A 19,867-nucleotide genomic window follows, 5' to 3' on the forward strand; every position below is an offset into this window, starting at 1 on the left:
GTTAAACGAAAATGCCCTTGTCTACATTTTAAAACTTGAAGCTAAAATGAGAAGTTTTGAAACCTGTCCCAATGACAATAAAGAAATGACAAACATGTCGCCCTTCCTTTCATCTCCCTGTTTCTCACTGTTTCTCATTTGCACAATCTTGCAGCTTCGGGAACCAATATTAAAAGGATAAACACGATGATTAGCATCAGCTTATAAGAATAATACATTTGGCATCTAACCACATTAAATATAACTGTGTTGTGCACCACTTTGATGGATCTTTTTTTATTAATGAAATCCATTCTGGGTAGCAGCCCCTTTCCTCATGTACAGATGAACCAGATGTGGATTTTGTATCTTCAGAGCCATTTGCATTGTTTCCATCTGCCATGACAAAAGAAACCCTGGGGAAGTCTACAGTAAACAGAACTTTGAGTAGAAACCTGGACAAATAATCAATTGTTTCAAGAGCTAAATACGTTTGATTATGCATTTACCATAATGTACCATGTTTTATCTGTAAATGCAGAATGTGGTCACCAGTAGCTTCCACCCACATGCAAGATAATCAGTGTTTCCCATTCCTTACAGTGTTTAGACCTAAAAGTAATTATGTTGTTGAACTAGGGTTTAAGTAAGAGATTATCTGTTTTATGAATGACTTTCAAAGACAAGACATAGCTTTAAAACATGTAGATTCCTGTCAAGAGTTATGACATTGCTGATACCAGATGAAGCCTTGACAATCCCTATGAATGTTTTCCTGAACTGTTGATTCAGGAAAGGTATTCTTTTTTTTTCCACATATAAGGATTACCATCTTTTTACATGTGTTTTTTTTTGAAGCTGTTGATTTATATAGAAATGTGTTGGGAGATGAAGGAAGAACATATTGGAAACACATGTGAAATTAAGCCCTTGAGATACCAGCTGAGGCTAGCAAGACAGTATGAACAGGGCCTCTGCTGCTTCTGAACAGATTATCCCTTATACAAGAATATTACAGTAATTTTAAAGTTAACCCATGCTTTTCCCTTGGTTATACTATGTGTGAAGTATCATTTAGTTTGCCATATGCTGCAGTTTAGTTTGCCGTATGCTTTACCATTTCTCTACAGACTTAACAATGTTTATCTATGCTTTACCCTGTTTTCACTATGCTTTGCACATATGCTTTTACTGTGGTACACTTTTATAACTTATGGTACAAGTGAGTTAAGACTCCTATAGCCTATAAACTTTGTTAGCTTTTAACATCTGATTTCTGTTTAATAAACTTTTCAGCTGGTCATGTCTGAGGTTGTAACACCATGTTGGTCAACAAGTTTTAGAGATCCCAGCTTCTCTCTGCTGGACAGATAGGCGTGTATTCAATTGAACAGATTTTAATAGCGCCACAACTAAAACCATTCTCTGAAGACTGCTTAAAAAAGGGAGTCTTTTTCTTTAATGATTTGAATGGCAGTGGTATTGTTTAGATCAATTGTACAGACCCCATTGTCCTTGAATTGTGACCCCAAATGCTTATGTATTTTTAACCTGGCCCACAATTTTATTAAAGTCACAATATGTGGTACAACGTATGCTAAGGACTCCTCTTTCACATTGTATAGAACCTTCAAAAACATTTTCAAAGTGAAGAATATACGGTATATTACAGGTGACAACTTCTACTGCAAAGGAATAAGGGGAGTAGTAGAAATGGCACCATAGTGGAAAAATTGTCATTGCAGGCTATGCTGCACGTGTAGCACGGCGTGATGGGCTTTCACATGATTACAGTGTGGTACACCACATGCCAGCTAGCAAAACTGTAAAAGATGATTAAGCACTTGAGCTCACTGTAGCACTTTTCTTATGCCAAGCCGCCATTTTGTTGTGTAGAATGGGTACAGATGTTGAATCCAATGTTGTAAAATTGAATCTGGCCTATCTGGTCTTCCATGTGATGTTCTGAAAAAGAGAGTACACAATTGTAATATTAGGATGCCACAGTAATATATAAGTGTAACAGGGGCGTTCTGTATTGTGTTGTTATCCTCTGAGAAACGAGAGACACACAGAGGGTTTGATGTTGCAAAATGTGTTGTTTTTCCCACATAAACGAAAGTGGATTAAAAAGTCCTGACTAGTTTTTATTCCTAGGGACGAAATTCATTAGAGAGAAAAAGAGAGTACACAATTGTAATATTAGGATGCCACAGTAATATATAAGTGTAACAGGGGCGTTCTGTATTGTGTTGTTATCCTCTGAGAAACGAGAGACACACAGAGGGTTTGATGTTGCAAACGCCATTCAGTCGTCTGAAGTTTTATTATTTAGAGGTAGTCAGGTGCAGTAGTATGTAATAACAAAAGACAAAAAGGCAAAAACAAAACACAGTAAGAAAAACAGCTAACAAAACAAAACAAAAGGTGGCCAAGCTCTGGTCGAGCGCTGCTCCCGCTTTAGGAACCTTTTCCCGACATAAACTAAATAAATAGGAGGGATTAAAATACCTTAATTTAACACCTACCTATGATCCTAAGGATCCCGTTTGAATATAATGAGGTCCCTGATGTTGGCTCACTCACGCTGGCTTTACACACGGTCATAAGGCTTTTGGTTTGTAAACAAAGCATGGGATAGCACAGAAACAACACTGAACAAATGACTGATATTAAAGGCAGATGACCAGGGTTAATTGACAAAATATTATTCGATAGCCACCTGGCCACCTGCTGTACATTAAAATTCAATTAGGCAGGGAAGGAAGTCTAATCTCCCAGCCCTACCATATCTAGCACATACTTTAATTTAGAACATTTTAAATGTTTATGTACAAATAGTATTTACAATCAAACAAAAACATATTATTTACAGAGGCAGGCCTCAACCATTCCACAATATGAAACTTGTTTTGTTTTTAGTAAAGCCAGCTTGTAACAGATATGTTTGTTTTTTTCTGCAAGGGTTGTTGAAAACTTTCATTATAGCTTTGAATGATGCCATCTGTCAAGAGCTGTTGTGTGTCCCTGTAAAATGCTGCATTGTTTTGTTTTTTTTTTGTTAATATACACTTGTAAGTGTTTTTTTATTGTTAATATACACTTGTCAGTTACTGTACAAGGAACTTTTTTTTTTTCAGAGCCCTGTCACATGCATCATACCTCAAAACAGAACCTTTAGTTGTATTATATTAATGCAGCAACCATCATATTAACTTACAAGGCTACTAAATCAATTCAGCTCTTGTAAACACTGAAGTAGTTTTACACCAAGGTATATTTACAATAATACATAATAATGTCCACAGCTGAGGAGCCTCTAGAACAGATTCCTAGTGGATGTGGGTATTCATGACTTTATGCTATGTGGAAAAACACATAATAATATACACGTAAACATGGGGGGGGGGGGGCATCCAGCATTGTAGGTGAGTCAAAGAATACCAGCAGTGTTATGGAAAAAGTTCAAAGCAAATCTATAATTCTGACTCCGAAAAAGTGTTTCTTTGGAACCATAAAATGAAAAATCTCAAGTAATAAAAACATTAGGGCCATATTGTATTGGACTTAAGGGCTACTTAAACGAGGGAGAAGCAACACATTGGTGGTGATAATCTAAATTACACAATCATTTTTAAAAATGGGCCCTATTCTTAAAAAAAACAGTTAGAAGAAACCACTTCCCTTACAGAGACGAGTACAGTATGTAGATCACTTTTCTCCTTTTTTTCATCCATAGTAATTATCAGCGAACCAGAGCCTGAACCAGATCTAGAACCCAAAACAGAAATCGAAACGGCCCAGGAGCCATTGACAGAACTTGAAACAGAACTTGAAGCAAAGCGGGCACCTGAACTGGAATTGGAGCACGAGGCTGAACAGGAAGCAGAGGCCCAAAAGGAGGAAGTGGAATCTCAGGACGTGGAGGGACCAGAACTAGAAGCGGAGCAGGGACCAGAACGGGAGCCAGAGGACAACACTCTCCTCAGCGAGAAGGAGAGGCAGAATGAGGAAGTGAACGAGAAGGACAACTGTTCAGCCTCCAGCATCTCCTCTGCCAGCAGCACTTTAGAGAGAGAGGAGAGAGAGGACAAGCTAACCAGAGACGATGAGACTGGTAAAGGAAAGGGGTTTGGTCTGAAGAAAATACATTCTTATAGCAGATGGGTAATAAATTATTGCAGATGGGTAATAAATTATTTATCAAAATGTTTCTGCAAGTAAAAATTAACTACACTCCGAAATCGCCCTTTTAAGAACCGTGATGTCCTCAGAGTTGGTCAAAAGCAGAGGACATCTAGTAACCTCCCAGACGTGGATTAGTTTTTGTCAACAAAAGTCGGTAAACTCAAAAGAAATGCGATGTTGTGGCCAAAGAAGGCGCTTTTCTGAGTGATTTGTAAACAATTAACCAGGTCTAAATAACTAATTTCGTGGTACCTTCTATTCCAAAGGCTAGAGTAGTGGTCCTCAAAGTAATTTGGGCACGTGCATGAATTAATCTTACTTGGCTGTTTGTGGGCATGCTAACTATTGCATAGGTTCTTATCTTAAACACTGCATTCCCACAACATATACAGTGTGTGTGTGTCTATCTATCTATCTATCTATCTATCTATCTATCTATATATATATTATATATGATATATCTATATATATATTATTCATATATATATATATTATATATATATATATATATATATATATATGTGTGTGTGTGTATTAGCTCAAAGAGCCAGCTGCCCAACGTTTCAATATGTTGTACATATCTTTCTCAAGGGAGCATGTGTTTGAATCAAAACATTGGAGGTATTTATAGGTGTTTGACGGCATGACAACTACTTGTTATTGTTTATATTCAAATCCATGATTTATTCTTACATGATGTAATGGTGTTCTATATGTGACATCATTTTTACTTATATCTTTAAATCTATATTAATTCTAATTAACATTATTTTATATAAACTTATATTTATATTATCATGCAATGCTGGCTTTGAGGATCAGCCTTGATATGGTTTCCCCAGCGCATTAGCTTGTACAACTTTTGAATTAAATATTGTCTATTTAATTATTTTTAACTTTTATATATTTATTAGATTTAATTAGTTCATTCTTTTCTGTTGAGTCCCGCTGGCATAATTGTGTTCAGTTTATTTATCCATTTACTTTCTTTTATTCTTTTATATGTCGTATTGTCTAATTTTAGCTGTTCTAATACTACAAACTTTACATCATTTATGTCATGTCCTTGACTGGTGAAGTGCTGTACTATTGGTTCATTCATTTTTTTATATATATTAAGAGTTTTAGTGGGAGTTGTTCTTGGCTCACTGATAAGGCCAAGTCTCAGGCAGTAATTGTGCATGTTGCGCTTATTCTATAAATAATTTATATAAAATACACAATGCAAATATTTTTAAATAGCATGTTTACACAGATAACCATTAATAAGCTAAAATAAAAGAGGATAGTGTCTCGCTTTGTTTCAATTTGGCAAATTTGTCAACACTACTCAGTTTTAAAGATCGCTCATCTCCACTACAATTATTCAGAGAAAGTGGATTCGTAACTAAATCTACTGTGGTGTTTCCCTTGTCTGGTGATATTAAAAAATCTATAGAGAGAAAATATAATTCTAAATACTGAAATGTATTATTTTTCTCAATAACAGTCGGCAAAATTATGTGCTTACCTGGCATATTAACACCCCGCGTCTGCTCAAGAATGATTGGAAAGCTGTCAGATCTTTCACTTTCCCATTGACTACTCACTTGCCTTCAATTTTCATGCAGAATGCCTCTGCTTGCTTATGATTGGACAGCGGCGTAAAATTTGGCAGTTAATTGACTGTCCTATTGGTTAAACTTACTGTCAATACTTGCAACTGAAACAGACACCGTATAAGCAGCAGCACTGTCAACAGACTGCTGTGGCGCTTTTGTTGTAAAATGTATTTAAAGCTTTCTTTATTTTCCCACGCTCGACCCACCAGCAATGTGGTCACAACTCAGAATTTAAGAACAGCTGACGCGGGCACCACTTTGAGGACCACTGAGCTAGAGTAACCATTTTGTCCTTTGAGTGGTATGTATTTTCATATATGAAATGCACCGTTCAAAGCATACATTTTTCCAACTATGTTTTGTATTTTCGCCTTTGCCCAATTTGGTTATGCCCAATCGTTGTGTTTTACTCAGCTGTAGAATCTTGAGACAGATCATACCAATTTTAATATTATATTATTGTTTAGTGCGATGGATGGTATTGCTTTGACATGAATACCAGCAAATGCTATATCAATTGTAACATAACACTGAAATGCTATATCAATTGTAACATAACACTGACATGGTCGATTTGCACAGGAGTAAAAAGACACAGGATGCCTGAGTTTTAAATTTTACAGAAGGTCCCAATGTACTGTAAAATAATCATAGGACCGCTGAGAAAATTATCTCTGATAAAAAGAAATCGACCGATATCGGTAAAAATTGCGAAACCACCAGTTTATGTGTTGATTTTTAGTCCTGTGCAAATCGGGCTTTATATTGCACATAGTTACTGGTACACCTGATGGTCCCTGCTGGAAACACTAGTACTTGAGATGAAAAGGTTTAAAAGCTTAATTTCTATATACATTTTCAACGTCTCATCGCACATCGGTTTGATCAGTACGTGCACACGCATTGTCCAATCAAAGGAGTCAAAGGCTGAATCTACTGTAAAAATGACAGGACTCTGCCCAATCACAGCTAGATATGTGTTTGACAGATTTTCTTTTATTATTATTTTTTCTCGAAGTGTGCTCAGGCAGGTAGCGAAGCAAACAGCTCACAGGTCAGAACTTACATTGGTTGTGACGGGTGTTTACAGTGTCACAGGTGGCTGATATTTGTTTCTCTTCAAATTCATTGAATAATGAATTTGGGGGGGTTTCAAACCCCTAAAACCACCTCTTTAGCTATGCCACTGATTTGTTCTTCTTTTTCCCTCACAACAGGTCCATGGGCACAATGCATTAAGGATGTGGATGTGAACGACCAGTGCAGCAAAATCCTCAGCAATAAGCTGTTCATGTTGGACATGTTGTATGCCCAAAACAAGAAGCCACAGGATGAGGAGGAGGAAGAGGAAGAAAAGAAAGAACAGGTGGAAGACAAGGAGAAAGAGGAGAGCGAAGAGTTAGTGGCCAGCCTAGCCAGCAGGATCTCCGTTCTGCAAGCCAACAAGCAGGCCAACGAGGAGAACACCAAGAAGGACATGGAGCACCTGGACAACCAAGGCAGTGTCAAGGCCTTCGCCGAGAAGTTCAACAGCGGGGAGCTGGTCAAGGGCCTGGCCCCAACTGAGAGCGAAGTCAGTGAGACGCAGCCAGAGAAACCACTAGCGCCTCCCAAGAAGGAGTCAGATTACATTTGGGATCAACTCATGGCCAGTCCTCGGGAGCTAAAGATCAAAGACATGGACTTCACAGACTTGGGGGATGAAGACGACCAAGATGTTTTGGATATGGACAGCATTGTGGGCTCTGGGGAGCAGATTCTTCCTCCCCCTCCCCCTCTACCATCTTTTATGGCCTTACCACCCCCACCACCTCTTTTTGGCTGCCCACCACCGCCCCCTATCCCTGGCGTCATGGCGCCACCTCCCCCACCCTTCATTGTCTCCCAGCACATCAGTTCTCCACAGCTGCTGCGGGGTGAGCCGTCCTTCCAGAAAAAGAAAAAGACCATTCGGCTGTTTTGGAATGAGGTTCGTCCTATGGACTGGCAGTACAAAACGCACAAACGCTTTAAAGACTCCCTGTGGTCTAAGCTGGAACCCATCAAGTTGGACACCTCCAGGTTGGAGCACCTCTTTGAAACCAAGTCTAAGGAACTGCCAGTCACTAAGGTAAGAATCTAAAGACAACATTGGGGAAAAAAGCTGTGTTTGGTTGGATGGAATTACATTTAAGCAGAAATGCCCTGGATATTGTGTAACAGGGCAGAGGCTGGGCTTGAACCAGCAACACTGTGCCACGAAATTAACTGTCTTAACCACAGTGCAACAGATCCAGTCTCCTTTGCATTTGTGGTTTTACAGCTTTTAGCCACATCTCATCTCACAGACGGGGACAGGACATAATCCGTAATGGCAGTGCATCACACAGCAATGCCTGTTACACTTCAATTTCTGTTGTGAAAATGGTAAATAAACCAAAAAAAAAAAAATAATAATAATAATAATAATACAGTGGCCAATGAACAGCAAATTTTCAGCTAAGTTAATCTTGTTAATCTAATTTTCTTCACATTGCATAAAATATGTATTTATACATAAAATATAATGTATATATATTATATATTATATAATATATTCTATATATTATATAGTATATATATATATATATATATATATATATATATATATATTAATATATATATATATATATATATATATATATATATATATATATAGTATTGAAACATTAGTGTAATGTACTCTAATATTATAGCCCAATAACTTGTGCAGGTCTTTTTTGAAGTGTTTCAGTGTGTCACTGCTCATAATTCACTGTTTCCTGCAGTGTATCCTATTTTGCACCACGTGCTGCCACTTAGCCCTTGAAGTCATTTGGACGTCATTCAACCATTGTCAGTGTATGTTTCTTTTTCAGCCCATTGAAAATGTACAGATGTAAAACAGATCAAATTAAATTTAGGTCACCCTTTCCCCCTTCAAAAATGATTAAGAGCAATGGACCTAATAAAAAATATAAAATAAATAAGATCAGTGAAAGATTTGTTTTAAGCTTTTGCAGTATGTGCATTGGGCTCTCAATGCATCCTGAGAAAATGTTAAAGTGCTTCCCTTTTAATATAAACATAGAGTCAATCAGAAAATGTGCTGGTGGAAATTGGTAAAACACAGTTCAAATATGGTGGGTTAATGGTGGTTTAATGTTGGTTTGACAGGGGTGGCTGTAGTGGTGACTTCAGGCCAGAAGCAGGAACCAGACAGTGGCAGTACTGCAGGAGAAAAGATGAAGCGTGTGCTGTTTTTATTTAAATAACAAAACCCCCAAAAAAGACTTTAACAAAACAATGCTCACAGAGCAAAATAAAAGTTTAAACAAAAATAATCAGAAACACAAAACACAAACAATAGGTCAGGCTGGGCAGTTTTGCTGTCACTGTTCCTATTTATATTTTAGTTTTGTTTTCTCTCATCTCCTCCGCTTTCATTCTCCACTTTCGAACACCCACACCCAAAGTACAGAGAGGTGCAGGCTTTTATGTTAGTGACCGAGGGATTAAATAGCTATCAATTATCTGATAATCCCTCGGCCACATTCTGAAGAGGGTCCGACACTTGTGTGCACGACTCCTCGGAAGGGGGGAGATCCCAAATGGAACTGCAGCGCGCAACTGTTATGCACAGTAGCCTCAGGTCACCCAGTGGGGCCGTGGGCACTGGAACGGTACGCACCTGGGGGGCCTGCCAATCGCAAGGGAGCATGGGGAGGGAACAGCGCGGCCACCTGCCAAGATGCTTCACACTCTCGAACGGAGCGCTGTAAAATCTCTGCCACAGCCGGCCCGAATGTATGTCCCAGGGATATCGGTGCGTCCAGCAATGCCGCCTTATCCGCGTCGGGTACCCTTGCCTGCGACAGCCATAGCTGTCTACGAACCACCACCAGGCTTGCCTGGCTCCGGCCTAGGGCTTGCCTTTGAACACCGAAGATCTGGATCAGCGTACTTCAAAGGAGGTGAAGCTCAGTGGCCACCGGCTCTGGGAGTGGTGTCCCTGTGAGTACACAATCCAAGTGTGCAGTCAGGATACCTGCTGTGTTAGCAGGGCAGGTCACCTGCGCTTTCGCTGCGTAGGCCCTTTTCAAACATGTCTCCGTAACGCTGCACTGAGGGTACGGGCACATAGGGTCCCTAGGCTTGCTTCAACACATTCGTCACTGACGCCTGTCGATCCCAAATGGAGCGCACCTCCTCCATAGAAAGGAACGGTGGGAAGGGCTGTGTTGTGGGAGCCACTGCCTGCATCCAAAACATGGACCATTGGGGCGAAAAGTTTGCAGCGCCCCCCATCAGTGCCGACATGTAGCTGGACAACAGTGGCAAACTAGTCTCCGAGGCAACCTCGGAACTAGGTTCCGTCACGGTCGACGGCGCCGGCTCCTCTCCTTGCTCCATCTCCGTGGGGAGAGAGTCCTCACCCCGGGAAGCTCTGTACTGCTATCAAAGGCTGCGGCTGCGGCTCGGCCTGGACTCCCATGGGAGACCCACAGGCCAAAGCTGGTGAGGGTGGTAGCGGGACCGGGACCTCTACCAGTGCTGAAGGACCTGGGCCATCTGCTCCTTGAGGTAAATAATGTCCCTTGCCTGCCTTGAGCGCTTCACCCTTCACCCCTGGCATGCTCGCCTTGCAATATGTACAGACGTGGAACTACGGAATGCTCGTCATGGCCTGCCATATACACCGAGCGTCACATGTATCGAGCGTTGCATGCACAGAGTGCACGGAGCAATGTGTGCCCTAAGTACACCAAGCACTGAAGCGCTATGCTCACATAGTGCACTGAGCACTGTGTGCACCAAGTGCACTGAGCACCGTATTCAGAGCACCGCGTGCACTGGGGTAACGTTTGCACGAGGCGCTATGCGCACTGAGGGCACCGAGGGCACCAAGCACCATGCGCAACGAGTGCGCTGAGTACTGAGCACACCGTGTTTACCGAGTGCACAGAGGCACCAAAGTACCATGGGCTGAGCGTGTACCGTTGGAGGACGTGCTTCTACATGAGTGAAGGCTGGAAAAGACAACAACACTCACTTCTTTAAATCAGTACTGCACAGGCAGTCGACTCACATACCACAGATAGAAAGCAGCAGCCTGCAACACGAGCATGTGCAGGTTGCTGAGGGAAGATAGAACAAAAAAGGCTGAATCAGGAGTCACTGACTCTGTGAAAGTGTCAAGCCAGCTTTCAGACTGAAAGACAAGGGAACTGCAGCAGACTCAAGCTCTTTTTCAGAAAATGCTCAGATACCAACACAGAGTGTCTTACCTTACCATCTTGAGAGGCAAAAAGAGAAATGGCTTTCATGGAATGATGGTTTTAATCCCTCAGTAAGCGGGACCAAGGGCATCATCCCAGGAAGGGGCCTATCGGCAGCTCTGGAATAGAGAGTTCAGAAAATACCACTAGCTAATAGGCAGGCATATCCCAAACGTAATGTTTTGGTGGTCATTTTCAAATTGAAAGGGAACAGCAAGTTTATCTATTCACTGTCAGCCAACATTTATCTTCTAGTCTGTGTGATACCGCTGTCACTAACTACTGCTTCATTAAAGTTTCCTGTCAGACTTTTTATTTGCTAGCTTCCGTCACAGATAAGTTTGCAGCAACCTACATTACTGTTTTATGTTAAAACTGTGGAATTAAAAATTACATTGTTCTGTTTTGTAAATATGGGGGAATTATTTTTATTATTTATTTATTTATTTATTTCCAAAAGAGAGACCCTTAAGGTGACATACTGGGTCACAGAATATACATTACAGGTCAGGGTTCAGTTCTCTCAGTTCAGCTGTAATTAATACCAACCTTCTTTTAATCCTTAACTATGGCTTTTGCCCTGCCATAAAACTGCCACTTCCCATTGCTGCTTACTTGAAAGACATAGCCTTCCGACGGTTGTGTGTACCACAGCGGCGATACAGGCAATCCTCGCACTTATGACACAATTGGTTCCTGAAAGTCGCATTGTAAGTCGAAATGTAAGTCGAAACGTCGTAAGTCGAAGCACGTTTTCCCATAGGAACAATGTTATAAACTGGGGTTACGTTCCTGACTCTTTGGCCAGATAATATATTTTTACAAAAATTACCCGTTATATTGTAGTCATGGAAATATTTATTTAACTGTTTACACTCATGCCCGGTGATTACGCACATATTACTCAGACACCTCCTTAAGTTAAGCCCCTCATCATGTGACAGAGTTCACAGCTTTTTGAGTCAATTGCTGTTCTCAGACTTTGTTAACGGCAAATAAATTCAAATAAAAAAAATTAAAAAAACAGTTACATGCCGTATCGATATTGTAAAGTCGAAGCAGGTTAATAATGCAAAAGAGTCATTAGTTGAATCGTCAGAATATGAGGATAGCCTGTATTTCTTATTTCTGAAAAAAACAAAACATTGGATTGTGAAAATAATTGTAATTACAAGCATCAAAGAAACATTTGGTATATAATTTCTGTTAATTTCAACTGCTTGCAGCTCTGTGCTTTGTTGTACAATTGCATTCCCACATGAATGTAGTTAGCAATGTTTTCTTGTAAAAATAGTTAGCCAGTCTTTATTTATTTACTTTTTTTTTTCTTGACTAAGCATGTTGGCTGAATTTTGGCACGCGCTGGCCTTCTGTTGCCCCAGGCATTCAACTGAGGGGGCCCATGTAGACAAGTTGAATGAGTTGTACTGTACATCAGTGCCTAAATATAATCATGCTATAGCTTATACATTGCTTTATAAACAGTACTCGTTTTTAATATTGCACACCACCTTTTTTATAGACTTCCCAAAATTGTTTTTGAAAGACATCATTTGAAAAAAAAAAACTTACCCAGACATTGCCTGTATACTCTCTCTCTCTCTCCTCTCTCTCCTGAGAGAGGAGAGAGGTTTGAGAGGCGTAGAGAGAGAGAGGTAGAGCGGAGACCAGAGGCCTGCTAGTAGTAGGTCTCTCTCTCTCTCTCTCTCTCTCTCTCTCTATATATATATATTTTTTTTTTTTTTTTTTTTTTTTATTTTTCAGAGTCTCTAATCAGATCTCGGGATGAGATTTCAAGTAACCCCTTAAAAAGCTTGGAAATAATTTCCCGAACCTTTATTAAACCGACTGACGTGTGACCCTGCAAAATACTTATCATAAAGAACACTTGTCCAGGGCCCTAGTTTGGGGGGGGGGGGGGGGATTAAACTTGCATGGGTAAGGTGTCTGCAGTCTGAATACCATGGGGGACATTCACAAAGCTTTTACTATACTGTGACATTGGCACCAATAGCATTGTAAAGAGAAAAAAAAACACATGTTAATGTCTGTAAATGAGAAATGAACAACTTAAGGCCTAACTGAATTTGATTCCTACTTGTTTACTGTAATTTCATTGGCAGTTTTTCTCCTTTCGTAAAAGAAATGGTGCTAATGACTGTTTGGTGTAAATGATTTAGTGATCCCATTATCGTTGTTGTTCTTTAGCTAGTGTTAAACATGAACTCACAGCATGTTATCGTTGTTGTTCTTTAGCTAGTGTAAAACATGAACTCACAGCATGTTATCGTTGTTGTTCTTTAGCTAGTGTAAAACATGAACTCACAGCATGTTATCGTTGTTGTTCTTTAGCTAGTGTTAAACATGAACTCACAGCATGTTATCGTTGTTGTTCTTTAGCTAGTGTAAAACATGAACTCACAGCATGTTATCGTTGTTGTTCTTTAGCTAGTGTTAAACATGAACTCACAGCATGTTATCGTTGTTGTTCTTTAGCTAGTGTAAAACATGAACTCACAGCATGTTATCGTTGTTGTTCTTTAGCTAGTGTAAAACATGAACTCACAGCATGTTATCGTTGTTGTTCTTTAGCTAGTGTTAAACATGAACTCACAGCATGTTATCGTTGTTGTTCTTTAGCTAGTGTAAAACATGAACTCACAGCATGTTATCGTTGTTGTTCTTTAGCTAGTGTAAAACATGAACTCACAGCATGTTATCGTTGTTGTTCTTTAGCTAGTGTAAAACATGAACTCACAGCATGTTATCGTTGTTGTTCTTTAGCTAGTGTTAAACATGAACTCACAGCATGTGTGACAGTATACTGCAAGTATTTAACAAGTTGGGTAATAACTCCTGGAAGACTATAAACCCAGCCTTTTCAAAACAGGTTCACATGAAATATCTCTTCAAAAAAAAAGCAAATCCAGCCACATTACATTACTTCATATGTCTGCTTTATTCATCAGCAAGTCAATACATGGTTACAGATATATGTTAGACAACAACATCATTTTACATAGATACATCATTTTACTAAATATTGTGTAGTGATGCAGCAGATACATAGGATCCAGGAAAGGTTTTTTTTTTTTTTTATGGCCTAGAGAACTTATCAGACAATGAAGTCAAATAACTGTAGAGAATACAGTGTACATTTTGTACACACTCTTAATGCAAGTCTCTGTGCGTTTTTTTGCCGCCTTATCGCTTTAGCCCCCCAGTCCAAAGTAAAACTGGGTACAAGCAGGACAGCCTCAGTAAAGTTCTAATGGGTCTACAAATTGTAATGAAAACCTAAAACAATGTTCAGGCTGCCAGCAGCCCTGAACAAAACCTGTTGCTGGGGGCTTGGCAACGAGGTTAGAAGAAATGACAGAAACAAGATAAAAGCACTAAACCAAGCATATGGTTACAATTTTTCATCATTGCAACAAATACAGTGCGAAGGACTAACAGATAGCTGCAAGAGATTTTTTCCCCTTCAACTAAAAGTCAGATTGTGGGGGAGAAGGGGGGGGGGGGGGGTGCAGATTCAGCAGTACCTGGCAAGAGACATCAAAAATGGTTCAGGCAGATTGGGAAGGAACATCAGATAGGTGCATAAAATATTTCCATATACTTACCTGGCAACAGATGACATAGAGCCAAAAGTGCCAGTGATAACAATGTTTATCAGACAGGTTACACAAAGCACTATAAACTAAATATTTTGCTTATCTAGCATTTTTTAAATGTACTGTCATTCTGCAGTGTTTCAAATTATGTTTTGATATTTACCATGCGTGCTTCAAACAGCTATGTTAGCCTAGTGTACACATGTCCCTTGCATACAAACATTTCCAATGTGGTAACCATTTGTTCTGAATAATGCAGTGGGACGTGTTCGTACTGACAGCTGCTTCTGGGTTTTCCTTTCCCTGTTTTAGAAAACCGCCGCTGACGGGAAGCGACAGGAAATCATTGTTCTTGACTCAAAAAGAAGCAATGCCATTAACATCGGTATGACAGTGTTACCCCCACCAAGGACAATCAAGACCGCTATTCTCAACTTTGATGAATATGCCTTAAATAAAGAAGGGATTGAGGTACGTTTTTAAAATGATAAATTATATTTCGATATTAAACCCAGGTACTGCGTTCAACCCCCACTGCCGGTGTTTTGGTTTTCAATTGATTGTGACTATACACGTAATGTCTCTCAAACAGTACTGTAACACCTACTGCCTAGTTCCCCAACAGCAGCAGCCTGTCAACACCTATAACAACAACTGCAACTTGGTTGTGTTTAACTGCTTACTAAGATTATAGACTAATTCCACTGCTACTATAGCACTGATGCCTTTTAGCAACAATTTAATGAAGGTATCATTTCAAATTGCACAGCAGTTTATTCAGCAATAAACAGCTGTTTTTATGTGAAACATGCTGAATTTTAAGAAACCTCCACATGTGAATCATTTTAAATGTGCAGCCTCTTAAGTATATCTAAGAAAAACACCATATAGTGTAAAATTACAAGCTACATGTTTTATAATAAAACACATATTTTTGATGAAAGACTCTGGATTCTTTGTGTGATCAATAATCCTTGTATGCAAAACCAAAAAACCTACTTGTATGCAAAACCAAAAAACCTACAGTATGTATTCCTTGGCACCATTGATTTTTAATCAAAACAAGGCAAATGCAATGATATGTCAGAGAAATAACATACTTCATTTAAAACGTTCAGTTTTCTGCCAAACACCAAAAATGCATTAATCTGTTTTTTATCTTAACTGTGTATTTTACAGTTTATCCTTATTATGTCACCCCATTTATTTATTTTTATTTTTTTAATTCTAAAAAAGAAACTTGATCAATTGATTTCATTTGTAGCATAGAAGTTCAGTGAACCATTTTGTGAACCACTAGGTTTCAGTTATTAACTCTCTTCCACATACATAAAAGAGCTCCAAATCAGGTACTGTTGTTTCTCCTGAATTTATATACTTTAAAGAATTATTCAAATAAATAAGAACAATGCTAGTCAATTAAGAAATAATTTATTCATCAGTAATTTTGCCAACTAGTAAATTTTCTGAACATTTCCAGAAAATTTTAACCATGATACCAACGGTGGAGGAGAAACAGAAGATCCAGGAAGCCCAGCTGGCCAGCCCAGACATTCCCCTGGGCAGCGCGGAACAATTCCTGCTCACCCTGTCTTCCATCAGTGAGCTCTCCGCCAGGCTCCAGCTCTGGGCCTTCAAAATGGACTACGAGTTAACAGAGAAGGTGACTTTATGTTGCTCTGAATCATTTTACTTCTACTTCCATTTCAAAAACTACATGAGGGAACACAAAGCCACTTTGTGGCTTGGAGCGTGGTTTCAGGAGACTAAGTTTCAGGCCTCTGCATGGCACACCAGGGTTTGATACAGCAAAGATGCCACAAACTAGGTCCCCAGGCCTCCTAGAACCAGGTTTCAAGCCACTGTTCCTGAAAAAGGGGCTTTGTGTTCCCTCAGCTTTACTTGCAGATGGAAAAGTAACTTAATATGGGGCTATGCAAGAACACTTATATGTGTCATATAAATAACATACTCTTTATTCCATCTGTAGGAAGTAGCTGAGCCCCTCCAAGACTTGAAAGAAGGGATGGACCAGCTAGAAAATAATAAGACACTGAGGCACATCTTATCTACTTTACTTACAATCGGTAACTTTCTAAATGCATCAAATGTAAGTAAAGGTTCTAGTTTCTTATTTTATTTAGTCTGTGTGTGCATATCACCCTGAAACACAACAATGCCATCTAAATAAAGTTTTTACTGAACTTAAGCTATCATAATATTTTTGACTAACATTCCAGGAAAGTAAAAAAGATTGGATTTTTGCAATGGATAAATCCCAGCTCAGCCATTGGCTTACTCTGTGACCCTGAGCAACATGTTCTTGTCCACGTACAAACAGAATAATAAAAATTAAATGGGGGAAAAAATTTTTATATTTATTGATAAAGACAAGTGGTTGGCGATAAATTAACCACTTCCAAATTATTATGGAAAATGATTTTGAAGTTAAAACATTAGCTAACATGTTTCTATTTTAAATGTTATTAAACATCAGCTAATATTTTAATAATATAATCTCTAATAGCACTGCTGATCTTTAAAGGCAGAATACAATACTTGAAGCACCACCACCATGTCATTCATAGCCATTAACATGCAGAGGTCACAGGTACTAAATAATAATCTGATTTATTCTTTGATAAACTGTTTAGTATATGTATATATCCAGTACTACTCTCCAATAAGAATCACTGAGGTGAGGTATTTGTTGCCCAAGCCAGACCCCTTGTTTACTAATCATCATTTTTCTCATTTATATGTTTAAATGAGAAATCTGTTCCACAAGTGAAGTGGGACACAGATCTACTTCTGGTTATACATTTTCTCATAAAAAAAAAAAAAAAAAAAAAAAAAAAAAAAAAAAAAAAGAAAAAAAAAAAAATGAGAATCTTACCCTGGTCTATATGAGTGGAATATATACGCATACGTCATATATATAATCTATATATATATATATATATTTTTTTTTTTTTTTTTTTTTAAATGGTGACTGCCAGTATTGGTACAACATGGAATGTAAGCTTCAATCAAGTGTGTAAAACATATTGTACTTCTCCAAGTTTATGTTATGCATTTGAAAATGTTCATAAACTTGATAGGACATTCTTTTAATTAAAGGCCAAAGGGTTTGAGCTGAGCTACCTGGAAAAAGTTCCAGAGGTGAAGGACACTGTGCACAAGCAGTCTCTCTTGCATCACACCTGCACAATAGTGGTGGAGAAGGTCCCAGACAGCACAGACCTCTACTCAGAGATCGGGGCTATCACCAGGTCAGCCAAGGTATGTCAGAAAAGCACTACGGTACTTCCTGCATTCAATACAGATGTTTGAATATAATCCTTGTTCTGAAGAGCCAGCTTTCCTGCCTCTACTAGGGTTATGACATTCCTTTATCAGTTTAGCATGCAAAGATATTTATAGATTTAGGATAGAATAGCAACAATTTTTAGTTTTTGTTTTAAACTTCAGATCTATTTATAATTACAATGTAGTTATGCTCAGTTCTGCTCAATACCACCAGTGTTTACAGTTTGTCAGTCTTAAGTTAGCCATCTACTGCAAGCTAATTAATTAGCCTAACAACTACATTGTGAATGTAGGGATTATGGGCCCAAAGTAAGTGAAAAATGATACACATTTTTTAACATCCATTAATATGTAATTAATGTATTTGGTATCATTAGTTTTGATTTGCAAATATTAGCTTTTGAAGTAGTGTACGTTATCAAGCTATATGTTATATAGGGCTATAACATGAATAACTTTCATTCCTAGAGTGTGCACACTGTGTTTATGAAATGGTGAGCTCCTCTTGAGTTACTGGTCTTGCCTCTCGGGAGACCTTTCTTTAGCAGGCAGAAGGGCAAAGCATTTAAGATTATCAATAGGCTCAAAGAAAGATTCTGAATATCAGCTGGCTTCGAAACAATGGTATACTGCAATTCGGTCAAAACAAAAGGATAGCTGGCAATGAAAAAAAATGTAAGCACATGAGACATACTCCAACATTTTTTTTCTACATTGAATCATATGCATGGGTGATAACAAACCAAAGATACCAAACAAAAAGAAAGAGAAGGACCATTATGTAAAGGGTGCTTGTGAATCTCCCCCTGGATTATTTTGTTTTATAACCTTGTCGTCAGCGAGAACAACATCTCGTAAATAAGCGATTGGCTTCGATTCCAATTCCAGTGATGCAGGTGGAAGGCCTGTTAAATCCTATGAATGTGTGTTGGCCTGTCTCGAATTCAAATCACCTTTTGTTCCTAAAACCCAGTAAGTAGGGCACAACCAGAACTGCCTGAATACAATGTATTTGCCAGGCCTTATAAAACCAGGACTTGCATTACTGTGGTTGACCCTGTGATTATTGTTATTTAAATGTGTAGTAAATCTATCATGCTGTATCAAGGGAATGGCTCTCACTTTGATCCTGAATCTGCTTTTTGTTAGGGCTCTGCTTTGAATTAGTAACGAAATGTTATTTTATACAGACGGACTGCACCAGCTATATTGTTTATTTAGCATTCAGCTAAACTGTTCCTGCTTAACATTGTGTTTAAGTATGGTGCATTCTCGTTTAGGTTTTATTATAAAGACCTTGTTTGAATGTTTTCAGGGTTTATCTAAAACTATCGGTAGAGAGAAACCCCTATAAGAATACATGCTTCTAGTCATGACGCCATGCCGAGGTGGGGAAACGAGGCTTTTACCTGGGAGTTTGGTTGGGACACTAAGGTCAATGTTGTGACAGCATTACGTGCTGGGAACCCCTTGGCGTATGCAAAACAAACATGTTTTTGATTTTCTATTTTGCAGCATGTCTAATCAACAGCACTTCACATATGTCTTGAGCTTTGGTAAGGGACACAAATGCTGGTGATATTTAGGCATTACTTGCTCGCAGGCCGCTTTCCAGTTTACTGAGACACTCATCAGTATAAAGCCTGAAGCAGGGTCATTGAAATCAGGTAGCTGTAGTCAAACAGAAAATCTTCCAACTAATTCATTCATTAGTGTTCATCCGGACTGTTTATTTAGTTTTACTTCAGAATTATGAGGGGTGTGTTTGAATTTGTGGATGAGGTTCATTGGTTCACATGTAGCACAGTAAAATAAAGGGTACTTATGTACCCTTTCCTTACTTACTGCCCTCCCTGAAAGCTGGTCTCATGACAACAACAAGGGTACAGGAGACTGA

General features: G+C 38.8%; 1 protein-coding gene across 15 annotated transcripts in view; it reads left to right on the top strand.

Moving 5' to 3' along the window:
- fhod3a (formin homology 2 domain containing 3a) overlaps positions 1-19,867 on the top strand; it is a 247,016-nt gene that overhangs the window by 211,716 nt on the left and 15,433 nt on the right. For all 15 annotated transcript variants that reach the window (XM_041244725.1, XM_041244726.1, XM_041244727.1 and 12 more), the window contains 6 exons: positions 3,719-4,096; positions 6,986-7,878; positions 14,974-15,132; positions 16,142-16,324; positions 16,652-16,771; positions 17,782-17,943. In XM_041244725.1, coding sequence (XP_041100659.1) covers positions 3,719-4,096; positions 6,986-7,878; positions 14,974-15,132; positions 16,142-16,324; positions 16,652-16,771; positions 17,782-17,943 — 1,895 coding nt within the window. The remainder of the gene's footprint in view (positions 1-3,718; positions 4,097-6,985; positions 7,879-14,973; positions 15,133-16,141; positions 16,325-16,651; positions 16,772-17,781; positions 17,944-19,867) is intronic.

Source organism: Polyodon spathula, chromosome 3, assembly GCF_017654505.1.
Source record: "Polyodon spathula isolate WHYD16114869_AA chromosome 3, ASM1765450v1, whole genome shotgun sequence".
Lineage (NCBI taxonomy): Eukaryota > Metazoa > Chordata > Actinopteri > Acipenseriformes > Polyodontidae > Polyodon > Polyodon spathula.